Raw genomic sequence first — 21,294 nt, 5'->3', positions numbered from 1 at the left:
AATAAAATATGATTAAAAGCTATAATAACAGTAATAGTTGTAAAATAATGGTAAGTAAAAACTATATTAATAAAATAACAATAAAATAGAATAATATTATACAAATTAAATACAATAAAATAAGTGATTAATAAAATAATGATAAAATATAATACAATTTTACAACTTAAATACAATAAAATAGATGATTGATTAAATAAATAAAATATAATACAATTTTAGAACTTAAATATAATAAAACAGGTAATAATAAAATAACAATAAAATATATTGAAGTTTTACAGCTTAAATAAAATAAAATAGGTGATTGATAAAATAAAACATAATACAATTTTACAACTTAAATATAAATAAGATAGGTGATTAATACAATAATAATAAAATATAATGCAATTTTACAGCTTAAATACAATAAAATAGATGATTCATAAAAAGATAATACAATTATTTTACAGCTTAAATATAATAAGTTAGGTGATTAATAAAATAATAATAAAATATGATACAATTATTCAACTTATACAATAAAAAAGGGTATTAATAAAATAATAAAACAGTTTACAACTTAAATACAATTAAATAAGTGAACAAAACAATGCTTGCTTGCACTGTAGTTTATATCTGTTAAGTTAATCATTACAGTGTGTGTGCCATGTGTCTCCTCCCAGTAGAGTATTAGAGCTAATCAGCTTGACTCTGCAGCTCACACCTCCACCTCACTGGGATGTGCTAATCTGAAATGACTGACAGACAGAACCGACCCGATGTGCTCGCTGTAGCTCACCTGAGGAACCTCCTGAAGCTCTGATAGCAAACCCTCAGTTCTGTCATGGTGGAACCAGAACGTGGTCCTATAATGGTGGTGAAGCAGCACGCCCATACCAAGTGTTGGGTGAGTGTGCTGAGCTGCCTCCTGCTCGCCTGCCTGTACGTTGGCAGTTTGTACGTCTGGAGAAGCAGCTTACCCAGGTACACAACTCACCAGCACACCTGTGACGGTGCTGTTACACTGCACTATTAAACTGTTTCTGTGTGTGTGTGTGTGTGCAGGGACCATCCCAGTGTGATAAAGCATCGCTGTGCCAGTGTACTGCTGGTCTCTGCTCTGTCACCTGTAGTGGTGAAGGCCTGGATGCACTGGGCTGATGTCAGGGTGAGTACACATGAACAAATCGGCCAGTTTACTGCAATAAACAATGTTCTAACAAACCACTGAGAATGAACCTCTTCCTGTTTAAACATTTAATGATCTGAGTCGGTTAGTAGCTCAAATTTTTGGCACTTTAATTGAGTATTTCCATTTCATTCTACTATATGTTTATAATCCACTATAATTTATACTTCATAGGGAAATATCGAGTATAGCGCTTTCAACATGAACCAGTTTATTCAACACCTCACTACAACAGTTTCAACAAAAACTAAACAATATAGCCTTCATGGCAACTGAGTGTATATATACTTATTGTCAATGCCCAATCTATACCAAAACAATGCATCACAAGCACAGTAGAGCAAGAGGCAGGTAGGAGGTCAAAGGTCAGTGTCAGTCAAGCTGACAAGGATTCAGTATCTTTCTCATACTGAACCCTGACCGTCCAGGTGAAGGACGGCGTCCTCACTCCTGGGGGCATATTCACTGTATACATAAGGTGTTTTGTGAGGTTAAGCCCAGGGTCACACTGGCTTAACTTTATAATCACTTTAGGGTACAAACTATGTTTATAAAGCTACTTTGTGCTCCTCCAGGTGGATGCGTCTGTGTGGGAGTTGATGGGAGTTCGTTTGGAAGGTGTGGTTCCTGCAGCCGTTCTGCCACTACTGCTAACCATGGTGCGTCAGAGAGTCTCAAGTTGGATTAAAGCTTGAAGAAAAACATGTTTCTATCCCACATATAGAGCATATTTTCTTTGATTTACAAGAATTAGACTATATTCAACTTGAGCACCTGATTGTCACAGTTGATATCATAATATCAAAGGATAGAAAAGACCAGAAAGTAAGCCAATGAAACAACATTCACCTTTCAATACTAACTTTTACTACCATATTTGTCTTAACCCGCTTCACATTAAGTCAACCTATGAAGCTATAGGGTTAAGTTGCTCTCTGGCTCCCGTTTCCCTCTTAAAACATTTGATTTATGCTGCGCTAAAGCAGTTTTGACATTTCAGAGGTTCAATTTCCGTTCCCAATACGATACAGCATGGCTTTACAACCTCCATGAAATCCCCATGTGCATGTTTAAACCACGTGTTGAAGATGTGCCATATAGATCTTTAATCTTTTTTTATATACTTCCACTGGCTGTAATAAACAATTCATTTAAATGTAAACATCAGGTGTTTTATCTCGGGCCCCTGGTTCATTCTGCGATGGACAACACTGAAGGCTTCACCGGGGAACTGCTGTCTGCAGTAGGTGAGTTCAACTTTGTGTCTATTGGATGTTATGTCGCAGCTGGAGAGTTTTACAAGTGTGCTTGCATGCATATGATGTGTATGTCATCATTTTATTGTCCCAGATGTTCAGTCGTGGAGGTTGTGTGTGGGAGATGTAGTGTGGCTCAGGAACCAGGTGGTGGCACCAGTGACGGAGGAGCTGGTGTTCAGAGGGGCCATGCTGCCCATGCTGCTCCCCTGCACAGGACCCACAGCTGCCGTTTTCATGGCTCCGCTGTTCTTCGGTGTTGGTATGGCAACCTCATTTTCAGGCTGTGAACAACATATTTACATGTTACCAAGGGCTACATTATTTTTTTATTTTCACCACAATTCATAGCTACTGTATGTGTCATTCTAGCCCATTTCCACCACATCGTAGAGCAACGGCGCCTCCGCAAGGACAGTATGAGTGTCATCCTCTTGGTGTCAGGTCAGTTGGCTTACAAAACTCTCCTCTAAAACTAATAATGCAAGCAAATTAAAGGAACAATATGTAACAATTAGGGGACCTATTGGCAGAAATGTCATATAATATTATTAAGTATATTTTCTTTTAGTGTATAATCACCTGAATATAAGATTTGTATTTTCGTTACCTTAGAATGAGCCGGTTATATCTACATACAACACGTTCTCATCCCAACTCGTTACATACCGGCGCTTTGTCATACCCCTTGGCGTCACGATATGGATTAGCCAACAAAACCACTATAGTTATGTTTAGGAAAGAAATACATGGTTGGGCTTAACACTACTACATTTGTACAGTGAAAATGACACTGAACGTTGTGAACTTGAAACACAAACGAACAGCTGATTGTAACGTGGAAGTGAAATTTAACGCACGGGACATGAACAGCGGTCTCCTGAATGAACTCCTGAATTGACCTCTGACCTCAAGATATGTGAATGAAAATGGGTTCTATGGGTACCCACGAGTCTCCCCTTTACAGTCATGCACACTATGATAATCACATGCAGTTTGGGGCAAGTCATAGTCAAGTCAGCACACTGACACACTGACAGCTGTTGTTGCCTGTTGGGCTGCAGTTTGACATGTTATGATTTTAGCATATTTTTTATACTAAATGCAGTACCTGTGAGGGTTTCTGGACAATATCTATCATTGTTTTGTGTTGTTAATTGATTTCCAATAATAAATATATACATACATTTGCATAAAGCAAAGATATTTGCCCACTCCCATGTTGATAAGTATTGAATATTTGACAAATCTCCCTTTAAGGTACATTTTGAACAGATAAAAAATGTGCGATTAATCATGATTCAATAATTTAATCGATTGACAGCCCTAATTCTTTCACAATATTTGTGTCTTCTTGGGATTTATATATGGGTATTCATCACATGAATTAACTTTTGGTCATCAATTTGACTCACAAAAATCCTGTGCTGTTCTGTTGTAGGGATGCAGTTCTTGTACACGACTGTGTTCGGTGCCTTCACTGCCTTCATATTCATGAAAACTGGTGAGAGATAAACAGCACATTAACTCGCCAACATACTCACCTACGGCACACATCTCATTCAACCTGTAATGTCTTTAATAGGTCATGTTGTGGGTCCAGTTTTGTGCCATTCGTTCTGTAACAGTCAGGGCCTGCCTGACATCAGCTCTGCCCTGCAACACCCTCAACGATCAGCTCTACTCTTCTCGTATCTAATGGGGTTCCTTCTGTTTCTGGTGCTACTCTTCCCACTGACGGATCCCTTCTTCTATGGTGCCATTCCCATCTGCAGCCTGGTTGCCCCTGCAGCGTCTACATGCTAGATTAAATTACATTAAATATACTCCCGCTCTTAAAACATTTTTTTTTTTTTACGATGGATTTCATTTTATGTTGGGTTTTCAAATAAAAAAGTAATTTTATATAAAGTGTGTGTGTGGGTGGATGTGAGCATGAGAAGAGAACGATTGTAGCACGTCAGACATTTCCTGCATGGCTGAAAATATTTCCTACTGTATTGAAACACAACACCAGTACAACTCTCACTGGCGGAGAGGGAGAGAAAGTGTGTGTGTGGCAGAGAAAAACAGATGAACTGTGAAAGTGAATGAGTGAGAAGGGACGGCGGCGGAGGAGACAGCAGTAGAGAAAGACACATATGCAGACGATGAGAGGCAGGCAGACAGAATCACAGACACAGAGGCCAACACAAGTGGAGAGAAACAGCTATGTAAAGTCACATTGTTAGGACAAATAAGGCTATGAAAGACAGGCTTGTGAGAAAAAACTGTTGCAGCCAGAAGCAACACGGGCAATGCCAGTAGACATTCAGAGAAAAGAAAAATCGAGGAGAACAGAAGAGGAAAGATGGAGGGGGAGGACGGAGGAAACGTTAGTGATTCCCCGAGGAAATTGAGAATGTGGAGTAGCAGAGTTGAGGAGAGGGTTAGGACTTAGAGGTGGAAGGTCGTGTCTGACAATTAAGATTAATGAGGCAGACTGATGAGATCATTATAAAAACTTTGTATACAACCCAAACCAGGGAAGACATTCCCATAGACAGCTCCAGACTATAGTTATGCATATTTCATTTCACTTAATTGCCCTGAGTTTGATGCAGCCACACACTTTGAATCGTTTTATGTCTGGTCTCAATATTTTTTACATTTTGTTGGTTTTAGAGTTTTTTATTTCAGCTGGGTTTTGTATAGTAGGAATAACAGATTAAAGACTGGAAACATGGTGAAACAGTTAGCTTGGTTTTGCCCAGGCGGCAACCTCGGGGTCTGAAAAGTGAAGCCAATGTGGAAGTGCCTTAAAACAATTTTGTGCCGGCTAAATGTTGTGTTAGTTATTAAAAATTTAAAAAACTATTTTTATCATGTGAAAGAAGGTTATATTAAAGGTTGTTTTATAAATTGATGATTGAATTTGTGCTCATTCAAAGACAGTGTAATGAAATGCTGAATGACTTTAAAACAGCAGTTATTTATTTTTTAATGAAGACGTCTTTGTTTCCCTGGCACAAAAAAGGAATAGATAACGACAAAAACATTACCAAATAGATTTTTTAAACATCGGTATCAGTATCGTCCCAGAATCTCACAATCGGTGCATCCCTAATAGAAGTCTATGAGAAAATGAGCCTACTTCTCACTTGATTTATTACCTCAGTAAACATTGTAAACATGAGTTTATGGTCTCAATCATTAGTTTCAAGTCTTCTTCAATACAGCATGATGTTCATTTAGTAAATTATGGTCCCATTTAGAGTCAAATAAACCATGAAGCAGGGTATGCTTTAGGGCGTGGCTACCTTGTGATTGACAGGTCGCTACCACGGCGTTGTCCGGTGTGGTAGTTGTCCTTTTAAGTCTTTCAAAGTGTGTTTTCAGTTCATGAAAGTTAATTATAACCTTTTTGGTCACCTAAAAATGTCCTATTCAGCATTCGGTTGTAGTACTTAGTTCCACCCTCTCGTGTCACTTCTGGTTGCAAAAAACCAAGATGGCGTCGGCCAAAATGACGAATTCGAGGCTTCAAAACAGCAGTCCAAAAACCAATGGGTGACGTCACGGTGACTACGTCCACCTCTTATACAGTATACAGTCTGTGTTTCCAACATGGTCGGACAACAAGTTGTACGAACTAGTTCTTTTCTAGCATAACCCAGCCGATCAATTGCTAGGCAACCAGTTGAGACTCCAGGAGTCAGACATAACATGCTAATTAGTGAACTTTAGAAGTGCTATTGGGCAGATTTTGTTACCTTTGGACAGAGCCAGGCTAGCTGTTTACCCGTCTTTACAGTATGCTAAGCCATCTGGAGTGTGTTGTGTGTTTGAGCAGCGAGTGTGTAACAGCAGCATGCTCCTCATTGCTTCTATACCAATCTGGTCCCAAACTGCAGGTTTATCTTCTGCTCGTTGCTGTGAAATGTTGGAAAGGTTTAAAGGGAACAAGGAGGTGTTTTTCAAATCTTTATTTATTCAAAGATAGACTGCTGACTTCCCATCATGCTCCATCTCTCCTATACGCTTTCATACATTTCAGTCCAGACACAACTTGGTATCTCTCCAGTACAACTAAGTCTTCAGCTGCTGGCTGTTGAGAGTTTGGGGATTTGGGGGACTTTGCTGCTCTGGATCAAGCTTGACAGCCGTTTTTGCAAAAAGCAACTGTATTACAGTACCTATTTACCCTCCCCTGTGTTTTTTCCCGGAGAATTACACTGAGATTAAGTGTAACAACCTCCGGTTTGGCAGCCATGTGAAAGGACGACAGCAGAACTAATAGAGCGCAAAGACAAACAGGCTGTTATTTGACTTTCCTGCACATAATTGGTCTGCAGGAGATTTTGGCAATTGTGGTTGGGAGTGATTTACCTTCCTTTACTGATGCTGAGTCTTGCAGTTTACTGTTTTTATGCACTTTCTTTCAGAATGGCTGTTTTTTTTCTTTGTGAGGCACACGGTGAAGATTGAGGTCAGGTTACGTGAGGGATTACGTGGGGTGCAAAATGTTGAGTTTCGACAGGAGACCTGAGAGAATAGGAGGAAACAAAGAGTGCAGAGAGGAGTCAGACGTGCGACGGGTTTACTCAAAGGACATCCGACGTCTGTCTGTCTGTCTGTCTGTGTTGCTCTGAGCCTTTGTGTCTCGTCCCTTTCTTGTGGCTTCGTCATCCTTTCTCCCCACTGTTAATGCATTTACCATTACACACACACAAAGAAATGGCTCCGTCTCTGGAGAAATATGACTGCATCATGAAAGACACTACAAAGAAGTGCGAGATGTCTGTGTGTACGTGTCTATGGAAAAGCTGAGTCTATCATCTGGAAAAGGAATACTGCTCTCCCAGTGCTCTCTCCATCTCTCTTTCTGCCTCTCAGCAGTTTTTTCAGTTTTCTGGTGATTTCATGCAGAGTTTCTGTTTGTCTGAGGTTCCTCTTTACATTTGTGACTGCAGTCCAGATGATCGTGCATTTGTGTCACCCAAGCCTTTGCAGCTAAAAAATGCTTTTGGACAGATAGAGCTCGATCACTGCAGTTTCCATCAGCAGCCATGTCTGTTTTAAACTTGCCATATGACTCCTAACTGGAAATTCAGTAGCAGCTGTTCAATGATATTCACTTTTTCCATTCTCCATTTTTTTTTTTTTTTGCCAGTATAAGGAATCCGAGAATACTTGTAAATGAGAATGACTTACATCTTGTTTTAAGGCAGTAAATGAAGACACAAATTAGATTTTCCAAACCCTCCCAGTGCCCCTGTTGGTTGCCAGTTCCCAATCTTGAAAAGCTGACATTGTTCCACTGGAGCTGCTGTGTTTTTACTGGGCAGCTCCCAGGTTGAGACATGAGTGAGACTGAGCATGAAGGAACGAGGACATGGGTGAAAAGCATGCTCAGTAAACTATTTCAAGGTTAGATAAAGGTTAATAAAGGTCACAATGCATATAGACACAGCTGCAAGCAAGGTTCCCTTACCAAATACATGTTTATTCAAGTGTGCTATTAGTATACTTATTTTAAACATAAATAAGAGAGTTTACTTTCAGTTTACGTTTTATGTATTTAAGTATCCTTATTCTGACAAGTATACAGAAACGTCTAAGTATACTTGGCTTATACTTGTACTTAATCTTTTGTTCGAGATATACTTAAGAAAAGTATAATTAAGTATTCTTGCCTTAGAGGCCTACAGGAAAGAATACTTGGCTTGTAGTTGTGCTTACTTTTTGATAGAGTAGTCTATTAAAGTGTGTAAGAGTTTGTAAACAGATGTTTTTGATATGAATTTACTTCAATTCATCAAGTTTTTGAATTCTCGTTTTTTTTCTTTTTTTAATCATCACAAAACATCAAGTAAAATAGCAAAAGGAGCAAGTCTCTTTATATAACACATAAATCATTGGCTAATTACTAAGTTATAAGGTAGAAAGTGTGCTTTCATAAACTAAAAAGTCGGCTACAAGTATATAACTATTAACAGTATACCCATTCACTTGTAGTATAGTGCATAGTATAGTTGCAGTACAAAATACAACTTACATGTAAACTAGTTGTGTACTCAAAGTTTACTATTCATACAATTAAAGTACACTTAAAAGTATACTTTTATAAACTAAAAAGTGGGCCAATTTAGTCCCAAGAAGTATTGAGGTAGTACACTTACATACTAAGTATACTACTAGTACATTGATATTAGTATACTTTACTTATGCATCATAAAATAACTTTGAAGTATACTACTTCTTCGTACCAACTAGCATACCTCTAAAAGTGTCCCTGAGCTCTTTCAGCTGATGGTTCATGTAACTGTAGACTTTGGCTCGCAGGGGGTTATTCCTTCTGGATCCATCCATTCGACAGCGACCCCCCTCTGCTCAGATATTTGTGGCGAGGATTTGTTGACAGTCTAGGTGTGAATGGAGAGCACATGGATGTCTGCTATGACAGATGAAACATATGGACCTTGTAGAAGAAGTGGATAAAAGTATCGTCTTTTTCCTCCACTCCACAGAAAATCACCAGGAATGCCTACTCTCCGTTATTTCACCACAAGGCCGCAGCTAATTGCTTCAGTGTGTGTGCGTGTGTGTGTGTGTGTGTGTTCATGTGTGTGTGCATGACATAAGACACCAGCGGTCGGGAAAAATGACTGGGAGAACTGACGTGTCCTGCTCTATTTGATAGGGCACGAACGGTTCAATAGGCCTGAACGGTGCGAGTCTAATACTCCGCTGACCCACGACAGCGAGGAAATACAGTTTCCTTGACATTGGTGTGGATGTCTGGTGACCTCGGCACCAGCGGCAGTCCTTTATATTCAGCCGGAAGTCAAGACAGCCTTTACCAAAGCAGAGGCAGAGATTTGATGCTTGTAAAATATGTGGAAAGTTTTGCGTCTGCCTGAAAATGTGCACTAGTGTTATCCCTATATTTAAATGGTGATTGCATCTCCCTCCTCTCTATGGCTACGTTCACACAAGAAAGAAATTCATTCAACATGTCGCAGGAGTCACAGGATCTGTATACTGATTGGCTGCGGGTCCTTTCTGGTCGCACTTTGCCGCTAAAAGTTCAACTTTTCCCAACTTTTCACCATAAAGCAGGGTATGCTTTAGGGCGTGGCTACCTCGTGATTGACAGGTTGCCACCACGCCGTTGTCCGGTCTGGGAGTTGTCCGTGTTTTCACCTTACAACTCTAACCCTTTCACAGTGTGTTTTCACTCCATTGAAGTTAATTATAACCTTTTTGGTCACCTGAAAATGTCTTATTTAGCGTTTGGTTGTACTGTTCTGGTTGCAAAAAAACAAGATGACGACGGCAAAAATGATGAATTCAATGCTTCAACACCGCAGTCCACGAACCAATGGGTGACACCATGGTGACTACGTCCACTTCTTATATACAGTCTGTGTTTCCAACATTGTCGAACTACTACTTTTCTAGCATAGCTCAGCCTTTCGTCTTCTTAAATTCATGTCACATGTTCTTTGTGAGTGAAGAAAAGGGCATAGAGTGTATATTCAAGTGTTATCAATCCAGATACCAAAGCTTCAGTGGCCACCAAAGAACATCAAATCCAGAACAGCTATTCAGCTGCTAGAAAATAGAGTTAGCGGTTGAAGTGAAATGGAGAGGGCTTTGGATCTGGACGGTAAAGTTCAGCTGCTTGGAAGCTAGAAGAATATATCAGAGCCAGTAATGATATGTGGCAAGTGGCTAGGAGTCAAGGAGGTAGACGGTAGGCTGTGACCTAGGAGGTGGGGAATCAGGAGGTCTGTATGTTCCATTAGAGGTCTTTGGGTTGGGAGATAGAGCCGCTTGGAGGTACTGTAAGTAGATTAATGTTAAAGAGGGGAATTGGGAGTGCAGGACTATGGAAAGGAGAAGTTTTGTCTGCTCTATCAATTACATTTCTGGAATGTGTCTTAGGGGGCGTGGCAGTCCGAGCAGGAGGAAGTTGGGTCAACCAGATAGAATAAACAGACCGAGAGTGAGGGAGGACTGGGGCAAAAGCTGAGGTTCTGGGGGAGAGATTGCTGACTTGGGAGCCCAGATAATGAGACTGAAAAGAGAAGAGGGGGAGAAGATAAGGAAAGGGAGGAGGGTACAAGAAAGGGGGATGAAAGAATAACAAGGAAAGGGAGAGAGGAGAGAAGAGGATGGGGGTAGTCCAAGAAAATTAGAGGATAACAGGAGGAGGATGAGGGATGAGGAGGAGGAGGAGGAAAAAGAGCTGGGGAACAAGACCAAAAGGCTCTTTAGGTTCTCCGGGATCCTGAGGTTTTGTTCTCCATCTAGTTCCGATGGTTGTACATAACTGGAAAAGACTACTGAATAGTTTGAATGTATATATTATGTGTGCCAAAACCAACAGACCACAGCCAGCCGGCGCATCTGGGGTACACAGAGGGAACACAGGCTCGGACACACATGGACCGCGGCTATTAACTGATTCAACTATACACAAACAGCACCATGAGTTTTCCATCTCATCATGCTGCGTCGAGAAGCTGCATATAATAATGACATCAAGCTGCCTCAATTGTGTTGTGGCAGGTCACACTTTCCACAGAGAAGACGTGATGAGCGTTTATGTGAAGGACTATTGTTTGCTCCCGAGCACTTTTCCACTTATGTTGCAAACAATCAAGCTTGTTTGTGTGTGGTAGACCACAATTTACAGTCTCTCGCCCAGTTGTTTAAATCTGTAACATCCTCAGACTCACTGCTGATGGCTTCTATTAATATTCTTTTTTGTAATTAAAGTTTAAAGTTTAAAACAGCTGCTAGAGTAGAACAATGAAAAATAAGTAAGCAAAAGAAAACCAAAAATAGTACAGTAAAAAAAAAAAAACAGTAAGATGTGGAGACAGGTAAACAAAATAAATAAATTAATAAGCATGTCATCAAGGTAGCATATTATCCTGTTAGGTTCCTTCCGTTATATTAGGGCTGTCAATTGATTAAAATATTTATTCACAATTAATCGCATGATTGTCCATAGTTAATCAGGATTAATCCAGATTTTGTATCTGTTCAAATTGTACCTTAAAGGGGGATTGGTTAAGAATTTAATACTCTTAATCAACATGGGAGTGGGCAAATATGCTTTATTCAATAGCATGTATATGTTTATTATTGGAAATCAATTAACAACACATAACAATGACAAATATTGTCCAGAAACCGACAGCTGTGTCAGTGTGTCAGTGTGCTGACTTGACTATGACTTGCCCCAAACTACATTTGATTATCATAAAGTGGGCATGTCTGTAAAGGGGAGACTCATAGAACTCATTTTCATTCACATATCTTGAGGTCAGAGGTCAAGGGACCCCTTTGAAAATGGTCAAGCCAGTTTTTCCTCGCCAAAATATAGCGTAAATTTGGAGCAATATTTAGTCTCCTTCACATGACATGGTTGGCACCAATGGATTCCTTAGGTTTTCTAGTTTCATATGATGTCAGTATCTTCACTCTAGCTTTACAACTGAGCCCACTACAACCTAAATATCGCAAGTTGCGTAAATGCGCTAAAGAAATTAGAATTTAACGCATAAACGTGTTAACCTTGACAGCCCTACTTTATATACATCAGAAACTTTGACCAAACTTCATAAAACTTTCCATGGTAATTATTAGTTCTTGCGATTAGAACTTCAAAAGAGTCTATCATCAACTTTCGTTCAGCAAAGCCTGATTTTGTCTGGCTCTTCCAATGGCGGATAACAATCCTTGATGCGGCAATAAAGCCTGCCGGTGCAAATCCAGAATTTTGTTTAGGTTTACCTGGTGGTAGAAGAGACCGGTCTCCTTCATTTAATATTCTTTATATTCTCTAAAAAGATCATATTTTTATATCCAAACTCAGCTTTTGACTTTGCACCAGGCTCATTCATGGCGGAAGGATCATGTGACGGCAGCGGAGGTACCCCCAGTCTACGCTCCTGCTCCCCAGCTACTGAGAGGTCAGGCTGATGCACATCTGGCATTTCCTGTTTCCTCTCCTCCAGATGCCCCAGAGTGGTAGCCACACACACACACACACACACACACACACACACACACACCGAAGAACACTATACTCTTAGACATCTGTGCCCGTACGATATTATTGTATAACAGCATAAGAATGAACTCACTCACACACACGTGCATAGTCCAGCAGGTATTCCTGCTCCATACTCAAATGTTTCCATTGAACTGTAAAAACTTCCAGCTGGTATGGACTCGGTAGAAAGAGAGAATGACGGGTGGTGGCGGCAGAAAAAAAGAGTAAAGAGTGGGGGAGATGAAGAAAGAATTTGTGCCCAAAGACTATATTTAGGATGATAAGGAAAAATGCCACTCATCTGTTTTGATTGGTAAAAAGTCTTGAAATTTGGTACAGACATACTTTGAGCAAGTATCTAACAGTACAACTTTGACATTTTTAGATCACATGAAAAATCACACTTTTACTGATAGTCAAAGTAAGGATTTTTTTTTAAATTAGGAAAAACGCTAACATTGTGTTTATTAAATGTTTTTTACACAGCATATACAGTATGTGCAGAACCGTGATATAGAGTAATGCAGGAATGACGTATTTTTGTAGGACAACCAGGAAGTTAGCATCGCCCTGGTTCCCTCGACTAAAAGCCAATGACATTTCTCCATTGGGTTTTGGATTATTCCAGAAAAAATGCTCTGTGGCAAACACACGTTTATGATACCTACACGTTTTGTTCAGCAAGAAACCTTCACAAATGAACACCACTTTTCTGATTTTTGAAGTGTAAATCAAATCGCCAGAAGTAAAAAGCTAACGTTAGGCTATAAACGAACTACACCGCGGTCGGAGGACGAGTCGGCGTGATGACGTTTAGTAGTCTCATTTCGCCAACTTGTTAGCAAATGCCTTTTTTAAGTCACATTAAGGCTTCAAAATTCACGACGGGGTATTTATTGATGTATTTTATGTCATAAAACAAAACGTTAAAGTCTCACAGACCTTATTTCAGGCATCTAACTAAAAAAACAATTTAAAAAAAAGGGAACCGTAAGTGCTAAAATGCAAACTCATTTCCAGCTATAGATACAAACATTTTCTTATCATACTATATTTAGTATTTGGTCACATGGGACTGCTGTTCTATCCTAAAATATAATGGAGTCTATTGCAAAAACAGTAGTCCCATGTGCCCAAATACTAGATATAGTAGTGTCTGCAACCTTGTAACAGTGCTGCTGCCTATCTTTGCCAGGACACTCTTAAAAAAGAGATTTTTAATCTCAATGAGGTTTTTTTACACCTGGTCAAATAAAGGTTAAAAAAAAAGTATGATAAGTAAAACTCACTTTTCAGAAAGGTTTGACCGATTTTGAAAATTTCTACACATTTTTGCTTTGGCAAGCCCAGACAACACAAAGGACGTTTTAAAAAAATCGGTTGAGGGCACAAATGGGTTTAGGGAATTAAATATAGAAACACAAAAAAGAACAATGCAAGGCTGACTGAGAACAGGAGGATCAGGCAGAAAGACAAAAGGTAGAAGAGAAATATGAGAGGAGAAGAAGAAGAAGAAAAGAGGAGACGATCTCTGCATCTCACAGAGCTGACAAACACTTTCCACTCCTGTGGATGCTGTGCAGCGTGCACTACTTGAAGCCTGAGTGTGTGTGTTTTTATATGAGAGTGCATGAGTCTGAAGCCATAGGCATGATAGGGGGACAGAATGGTGCCGTATGGTTTTCATAACTCTCTGAGGGTTTTCAATTCTGCTACACACACACCAACCCGTCAACCCCTCCAGCCTTCCTTTATACACTCACACATTTTACCAGCCCCCTCTTCCAAAAAACACACAATTCTTTTTCCTCTACGTAGCCTCACCCCCCCTCCATCCCACCCTCCCCCATCTCTCTCTCTCTTTCTGAGGTTCAGTCAGAAAGCCAACTTTGCAGAGGCAAGAAAGCCCCGGCAGGATCAGATACAGGAGAGGCTTTTCTGTCACTGAATTTCATCACATTCATATATGGAGTAATTCATTCTGGACTCACAGATTTTGCTCCATTCCACCGGGACTATACTTGTACCTCACTGGACTTTATTTTGGACTCTACTGGACTCTTTCTAGGGTATTCCACTGGACTGCATTGGTTCCTATTAGTTTTATATATGATCTTGTGCTTAACTGTGGCAGCAGTGCTGACAGTTTGTTGTTGAATGATTGACCGATACTGCACTGCAGGGATATTTGTGTAAGGGCTTGGGTAAATTAAGGTAATCCAATGTCAGTTTTGGAGTTATCTGCCTCAGATTATTTTGAGTAAAAGGTCAATTAGACAAAATTATTTATTCAGATACCTTAACAGGATAGAAAAAAGGTTCAGTTTGTTAAATTCATTGAAGTGGGTGGATTTGCGTCAGGTTTGTTTGAATAAGAAAATCCTTTATTAGGTTATTTATTTTGACAGTAAGGTTGGAGTACTCATTTGAATGTTGGCCTAGTTTAAACCTCATGTCTTGGTGGAGGATGCAAAAGACCATCAGTAGCTGCAGCAGTAGCAGCATGAGTCTCCTGTGTGTCCTGTGGCTGCTGACGGTCTGTCTGGCTCCTGGAGGCCAAGGCCAGAGGCTGAAGGAGACGGAGGCGGAGCAGCCAGCAGCCAAAGCTCCGCTGGCAGAGAAAGACGCGCTCTGCCACCAAGAGGGATGCTACACCGTCTTCCTCCAGAAGAGGACCTTCAGGGAGGCGGGGCGGAGCTGCCGGGAGCGAGGTGGGACCCTGGCAACGATGCATACCCAAGAGGCAGCGGGTGTGGTCCACGAGCTGCTGTCGGCCATCGAGGGGACCAGGTCGAGGCTTCGCCTCTGGATCGGGCTGCACAGACCGCCACGCCAGTGCTCATCCACCCGATCGCTCAGAGGATTCGTCTGGGTCACAGGCAAAGTCTCACCTTTTTGACATTTGACCTTTCCTAATATTGACCGTCATCACCATATCAGACATTTTTATTGAATTTTAATAACTGAGCTCAGACAAAATTGCCCCCAAACAGATTTTTTTTTTTACAATTAAGCATTCAAATTCCAAGTTCAAAGTCTTTGACTGTGATCTAATGAAAAAAACTGTGGGTCAGTACAACCGAGGCTAAATCTGTTAAAAAATCTTTAGTCATTTAAAGGGGACCTATTGTGCTTTTGTGCTTTTCCGTTTTCTTTATTGTGTTATATAGTTTTCTGTGCATGTAAAAGATCTGCAAAGTTACAAAGCCTAAAGTCCACAACAAAGGGAGATACTCTCCCTCACAGAAACACTGCTCCTGAACTGCCAGAAATGCCTTGATTGAAGTCCTGCCTTTAACGTGGTGATGTCACCAAGTTTGGCACGCCCTCAAACAAAGCTATTTAGAGTGGAGCTGGAGCGGAGTCCAAAGAGTTTGGTTTACCAATCACAACAGTGGGCCAGCTGACCAATCAGAGCAGACTGGGGGGTTTTCAGAAGGGGGCAGGAGCTCAAACAGAGCATTTCAGACACAGGGTGAAAAGAAGTGCTGCAGCACAGCCGGTATGAGAAGAATAAAGTGTTTTCTGAACTTTAAAGCATGTAAACATGTTCTAGTAGAAACCCAAAATACAAGTATGAACCTTAAAATAAGCATGATAGGTCCTCTTTAATCAGCAACTTGATAAAATACCCAACATGTACAAAACTAAATTAACTAATGCTAGATTTAGGCTTTTTTTCACCATATACATTTTAGTTTTAAGCATATATGGACCTGTGATGATACAACAATAGACTAAACTTGATTCAGCATTTACAACCATTAGGCCTACTTCAATATTACTACTCTCACACACAGATATCAGTTGTATCTAGAGCCTATGAATAGATGATGCTGGCCCCCAACCCTATAACTTATCCAACAGCCTCCATACCTCTGCACTGACTGGTTATTACATTAACTACTTTTGTTTCACAGAGACGGCGCTGGCGCAACAGAGGAAGTTGAATCCCCTTTTGACCTCACTGCTGCTACCCCTCATCCTGATTTAGTCATTACACAAACCTCACCCTCTAAAAGCCAGATTGTTTTTTTTATAACTCAAAGTGTCTGCCTTGGTTTGGAGTTAGAGCAGACATTACATTTTAAAGAGTTATGTGGCAAGCTTAGTTGTTGCTTTTTTCATTTGCCATGATTTAAAGGGTTGGTTTGCCAAAATTACAAAAAAACATGTTTTCTCATTTATCCATGGTGGTATCTATAATTAGCAATGCGGATAGTTTTGGTTTTATTTAACTATTGATGTACAGATTTCTTCCTGCACTTCAATACAATAAATGTGAATGTTTGTGGTGCTCACGGAATTGAAAAAATATGTTAATAAAAGGGCAACTCATCTGTAAAACTACAACCCAAATATTCTAATGTGGTAAAACCAGCTTTGTATTGAGTTTAATCCAGGCAAACAGGCACCACTTCAGTTTTATTGCAACAAAAGTATGCCAGAAAATATCTGACGTTGGCGACTCCTAGTGGTGATATTAAAAAATACACTGTGGCAGACAGCAATGCAGTAATAACCCCCCGTCCCTCACTGAGCCAACCCAGAAAAAAATAACAATGAATGAGGTGACATCAACGCATAGACTGCACTCGTTTTTTTTGTCATAAATTCACATAAAAAATTCTACACATTGCAGCTTTAAAACACTTTAAATGTGTCATATAGATCTAAAAAAAAAAAAAAAATTCTAGTTTTACTGACCTGGTCCATGTCTTTATTTTCCAACAGGAGACCAGGATGGCCAGTTCACCAACTGGCTCCGTGAAGACACCCCTGGGACTTGTGCGGTCCCTCGCTGTGTCGCCATGACCGTCCACACTTCCGAGAGCGGGCGTGAGAGCAGCGACAATTTCCGGTGGGTCGACGGCTCCTGCGCGCTGCCGTTGGATGGATACGTTTGCCAGTACAACTACAAAGGGATGTGTTCGCCACTGGAGGACGAGGGTAGTGGTCCGGCTGTTTACACCACGCCATTTCACCTCGTCAGCACGCTGCTGACCCACGTGCCCTACGGGTCTGTAGCGGCTCTACCGTGCCCCGCAGACGGCCCAGACCCTGCTGAGCAGACGGTGCTGTGCATGGAGAGAGACGACGACACGGTAGGCTGGTCCAGGGACGCCCCGCTCTGCTCATCCGGCGCGGCTCCACAGAACCAGGACTGGTGTAGCGGGGACCACGGTTGTGAGCAGTACTGCCAGAACACAGACACGGACTACTACTGTTACTGCTCTGAGGGCTTCATGATAGATGAGGACGGGTACACCTGCAAGCCTGATCCCCTGAGCCAAACTGGCTCACCTGATTTACCCGCCGACTCCGCCGGCCCCACCGAAGAGCCCCACATGAGAGACGTCTGCGTGGAGATGGGGTGTGAGTACGACTGTGTGGAGACACAGCGGGGCATCCGCTGCACATGCCCACCAGGTTACCAAATGGGTCCAGATGGCCGCAGATGCTCTGACGTAGACGAATGTCTGCAACAACCGTGCCCGCAACTGTGCAACAACATCCCGGGCACCTTCCACTGCACCTGCCACTCCGGGTACCAGCCAGACGATGAGGGCGAGTGCGTGGACGTCGATGAGTGCCTCGATGAGGCCAGCTGTGAAGGCCTCTGTGAAAACACAGTGGGGTCCTTCACATGCCTGTGTAACCCCGGGTACGGGTCGGGCAGCGGGGGAGAGTGCGTAGACGTAGATGAGTGTGTGGGGGAGTCGCCCTGCGAACAGCAGTGTCTCAACTATATGGGGGGGTACCAGTGTTACTGTGACAACGGCTACGACCTGCAGTCAGATGGGCTTACCTGCCTGCCTTCACCCGATGATGAAGAGTATTCCACTCTGACCCCTGACCCCAGTGACTCCGCTCACATACCTGACTTGGATGATATCCCCTGGTCCTCCTCATTCACCCCGGACCCAAACTTTGAAGCCGACACTAACTTTGACGTTGACTGGCTGACAAACGCACCTGAAGTACTCTCCCCTGATATGGCTCATGGGTCAGACAATCACCTGAACCAATGGGATGCCCTGTCACCAAAGCGATATCAGACAGCGCCATCCCCAACGCAAACATACAACACCGGCAATGAAATTGATAATGAGGCTGAAACTAAGAAAGAAGGTAGAGAAGCTAGTGATGGCGTGGGAGCTGATACTGTACCATCTAAGGTGGATGGTACAGAGGATGTCAGCAGCGTGGCGGAGGCTGGGGCCGGATCTGCTGCAGGGAAACAAAAGCACGACAAGAGCTGGCTACTGGTGGCCCTGCTGGTGCCTCTGTGTGTGTTCCTCGTAGTGATGCTGGCTCTGGGGATCGTCTACTGCACCAGCTGTGCTGTGGACAAGAGTCTGAGCTTCTCAAACTGCTATCGCTGGATACTCCCCACAACGCCTACCGACAGGAGGAACGGCAAAACCCAAGCATGAACCCTAAAATAAACAACACACAGATGTGTTGAAGGCCCAGATGTTTTTTCTCTTGTGTATAGCAGGGCTGGTCACTACCATGTGGATATAATAGCTAACTGGCTCTACCAATACTTTCTGTTGCACACCCCTTGTAAATAATTCACTTTCTCATGTTTTTACAATTCAATAAAACCAATAAACTGATGAAATGCTGTGTGGTTTGTAAGCCTATCTAGGTTATAAGTAAGGGATAATGTACAGCGAGCCAGTCATTGTTGTGAAATAAACCCTGACAGCGCAGTGCCGCACCCTGACGCTGAGCGGAGGGATCTCGCATCGCCCTGAAGGGGTTTATTTCACAACAATGACCCGCTAGCTGTACATTATCCCACTTATTACACGGCTACTTACTTAAGAAATCAATAACTCGACAGAAAAACGGACATCAGAACTGCGCCCATAGCAACGGTCTGTTATACATAGCAACGGTCTGCTATAAAGAAATAACAGACTGTAGAACGCTGTGATTGTCCAATCAGAATCGAGTATTCAACAAAGCCGTGTAATAACAGAAATGTCTAATCAATGGGATGAACAAGTGAAAGTGTGTATGGAAAGAATGTGTGTTTATAATTTTATGGCTCCAAGATGTGTGTAAAAACAAATTAAAGGCTTTTGTTATTTTCATTTTCAACAACCTTCAGTGATCGGCCTGCTAACTCAAATCCTAACAACTCCTAACATTTCCTACCCCCCTCAAGCAAGTCCTAACCAAGTCCTAACAATTCCTAACAGATTCCTAACAATTCCTAACAAGTCCTAACCATAGGTCCTAACATTTTACCTACAAAGTCCTAACAGCCAATAACGCACAGCAGTGGCATGTCATGTGACGAGGACAGCAACAACAACGGATACGCCCCCTTCTCCATATCTGACAGCGGCACACAGAGCAACAGAAGCAAAACGGTAACGTTATTTACTAGGAAATTATTGTAGGCTATGCAAAATGAATTTTCGAATTACTCTTTATTTGCTAGCCGTGCTCGATTGAAGTTGTCGACGTACCCCTAATATAAAGTTAATTCATGCACAGTAAGTGTTAATAACTCTATCATAGAAACGATAGTTGCTGTGTACACATGGATTATTTTATGGACACAAATTCGGCAACAAGTGTCTGGGTTTATAAGATTGGGAATGTTAAGGCATTTGTTCTAGTCGCTGTTCTGTTGTAAATCAGCTTCTAGCTAGTAACAGTATGTACAGTACAGCTAAACCACTGTTCTTTATATATTGTATACTGACATGTATACATGAATGTACTGTACATATCCACATATCCACCATAAAGCAATCTGTTGCATTAATCAGTCAATAATTATTCCAGTTTATTTGAACTCTGCCCAATTGTACTACTACAATTGTGCACTACTTATCTGACGTTACTGCATTATTGTTTACAATGTACAGAAACAGTCTAACTTACACTGTAAACACTAACATTGTATTTAAAGGGATTGTTTGTAACTTTTTACACGTATAAATTTACCGGGTCGGTTTCCCATGTGCGCTTGCATATGCGCGCTCGCGTGTGGCTAAGCTGTTCAGACTCCCTGTGAACACGTACCATCAGACTCCAACACAAACTACAGAAGCACCAAAACCACAGAGTTATATCTAGTGAAGCCTGTCTTGCAAAACAATGTTGGCCGCGTTCAGAGGACGCGGGGGAGGCCGTAGCTTTGGTCTCCAGGACCAGGGTCTCTGCTGTACTCTGCTCCTCTGCTTGCCTTCACTCACACAGCGCGCTTGTTCTCGCTCCACCTCACGTTCATGCGCGCACACTACACACTGCAGAAGAGTTAGTGTAGCTCTGAGAATATCTAGTGAATAGAAAAGTGGACGTTTGTGCAGAAATAAATGCTGCAGTTCCTCCAGACCAACAGAGGTTTCCCGTGTCTTGTGAAGTGACAGGGCTCCGCGCGAGTTACGTTATCGTCTCCGACCAAAACTCCGGTCGGGAGGCTGAGGCAGGAAAAGCCAACACTAGGATCAGCAGTGATTCATGGAGAGACCTTCGTCTGGTCAGCTAACATTACTGCCAAGCAGGTGAATTATAAAGTGATATTGTGGTTTTAGCTGACGTGTGTCGCCTCACTGTTTTGAGCGATGCTCGTTCATGTCTATTTAGAGCGAGCACAAGCGTGAGCCCAACGCTGACTTTCGTTGACTTAACGGCCGCAGGTGTCACTGTTAACAAGCATTTCTGAAAGTTACAAACAGTCCCTTTAATAAAACTAATTTTAAATAAGTTACTTGTAATTTGGGGTAAAAGCTGACCAACTTAATACACTTTATTTGGATTCATTTAGAAAAACTAAGTTAAGGGAT

At 41.7% G+C, this 21,294-nt stretch overlaps 2 protein-coding genes across 3 annotated transcripts; both read left to right on the top strand.

The window, feature by feature from the left end:
- Window positions 1–401: 401 nt before the first annotated feature.
- On the top strand, window positions 402–14,159 carry LOC141753362 (CAAX prenyl protease 2-like). 2 transcript variants are annotated; one of them, XM_074611947.1, is made up of 8 exons: window positions 402–969; window positions 1,051–1,153; window positions 1,750–1,833; window positions 2,343–2,421; window positions 2,525–2,692; window positions 2,803–2,874; window positions 3,872–3,934; window positions 12,320–14,159. In XM_074611947.1, exons 1-8 carry the CDS (start codon window positions 830–832, stop codon window positions 12,406–12,408), a joined length of 798 nt encoding a protein of 265 aa, XP_074468048.1. In that variant the 5' UTR covers window positions 402–829; the 3' UTR covers window positions 12,409–14,159. The 2 variants fall into 2 exon arrangements, with proteins under 2 accessions (XP_074468048.1, XP_074468047.1); XM_074611946.1 differs by lacking the exon at window positions 12,320–14,159 and adding an exon at window positions 4,016–4,757 and having other exon boundaries at window positions 411–969.
- A 200-nt stretch (window positions 14,160–14,359) lies between these two features.
- On the top strand, window positions 14,360–19,109 carry LOC141753355 (uncharacterized). The gene is made up of 2 exons (XM_074611929.1): window positions 14,360–15,360; window positions 17,216–19,109. The coding sequence occupies exons 1-2, from the start codon at window positions 14,934–14,936 to the stop codon at window positions 18,916–18,918; spliced, it is 2,130 nt and encodes a 709-aa protein (XP_074468030.1). The 5' UTR covers window positions 14,360–14,933; the 3' UTR covers window positions 18,919–19,109.
- The last annotated feature ends 2,185 nt before the right edge of the window (window positions 19,110–21,294 follow it).

The sequence above is a fragment of the Sebastes fasciatus genome, chromosome 16 (assembly GCF_043250625.1).
Source record: "Sebastes fasciatus isolate fSebFas1 chromosome 16, fSebFas1.pri, whole genome shotgun sequence".
Lineage (NCBI taxonomy): Eukaryota > Metazoa > Chordata > Actinopteri > Perciformes > Sebastidae > Sebastes > Sebastes fasciatus.
This window is presented reverse-complemented; position numbering and strand designations above follow the sequence as displayed.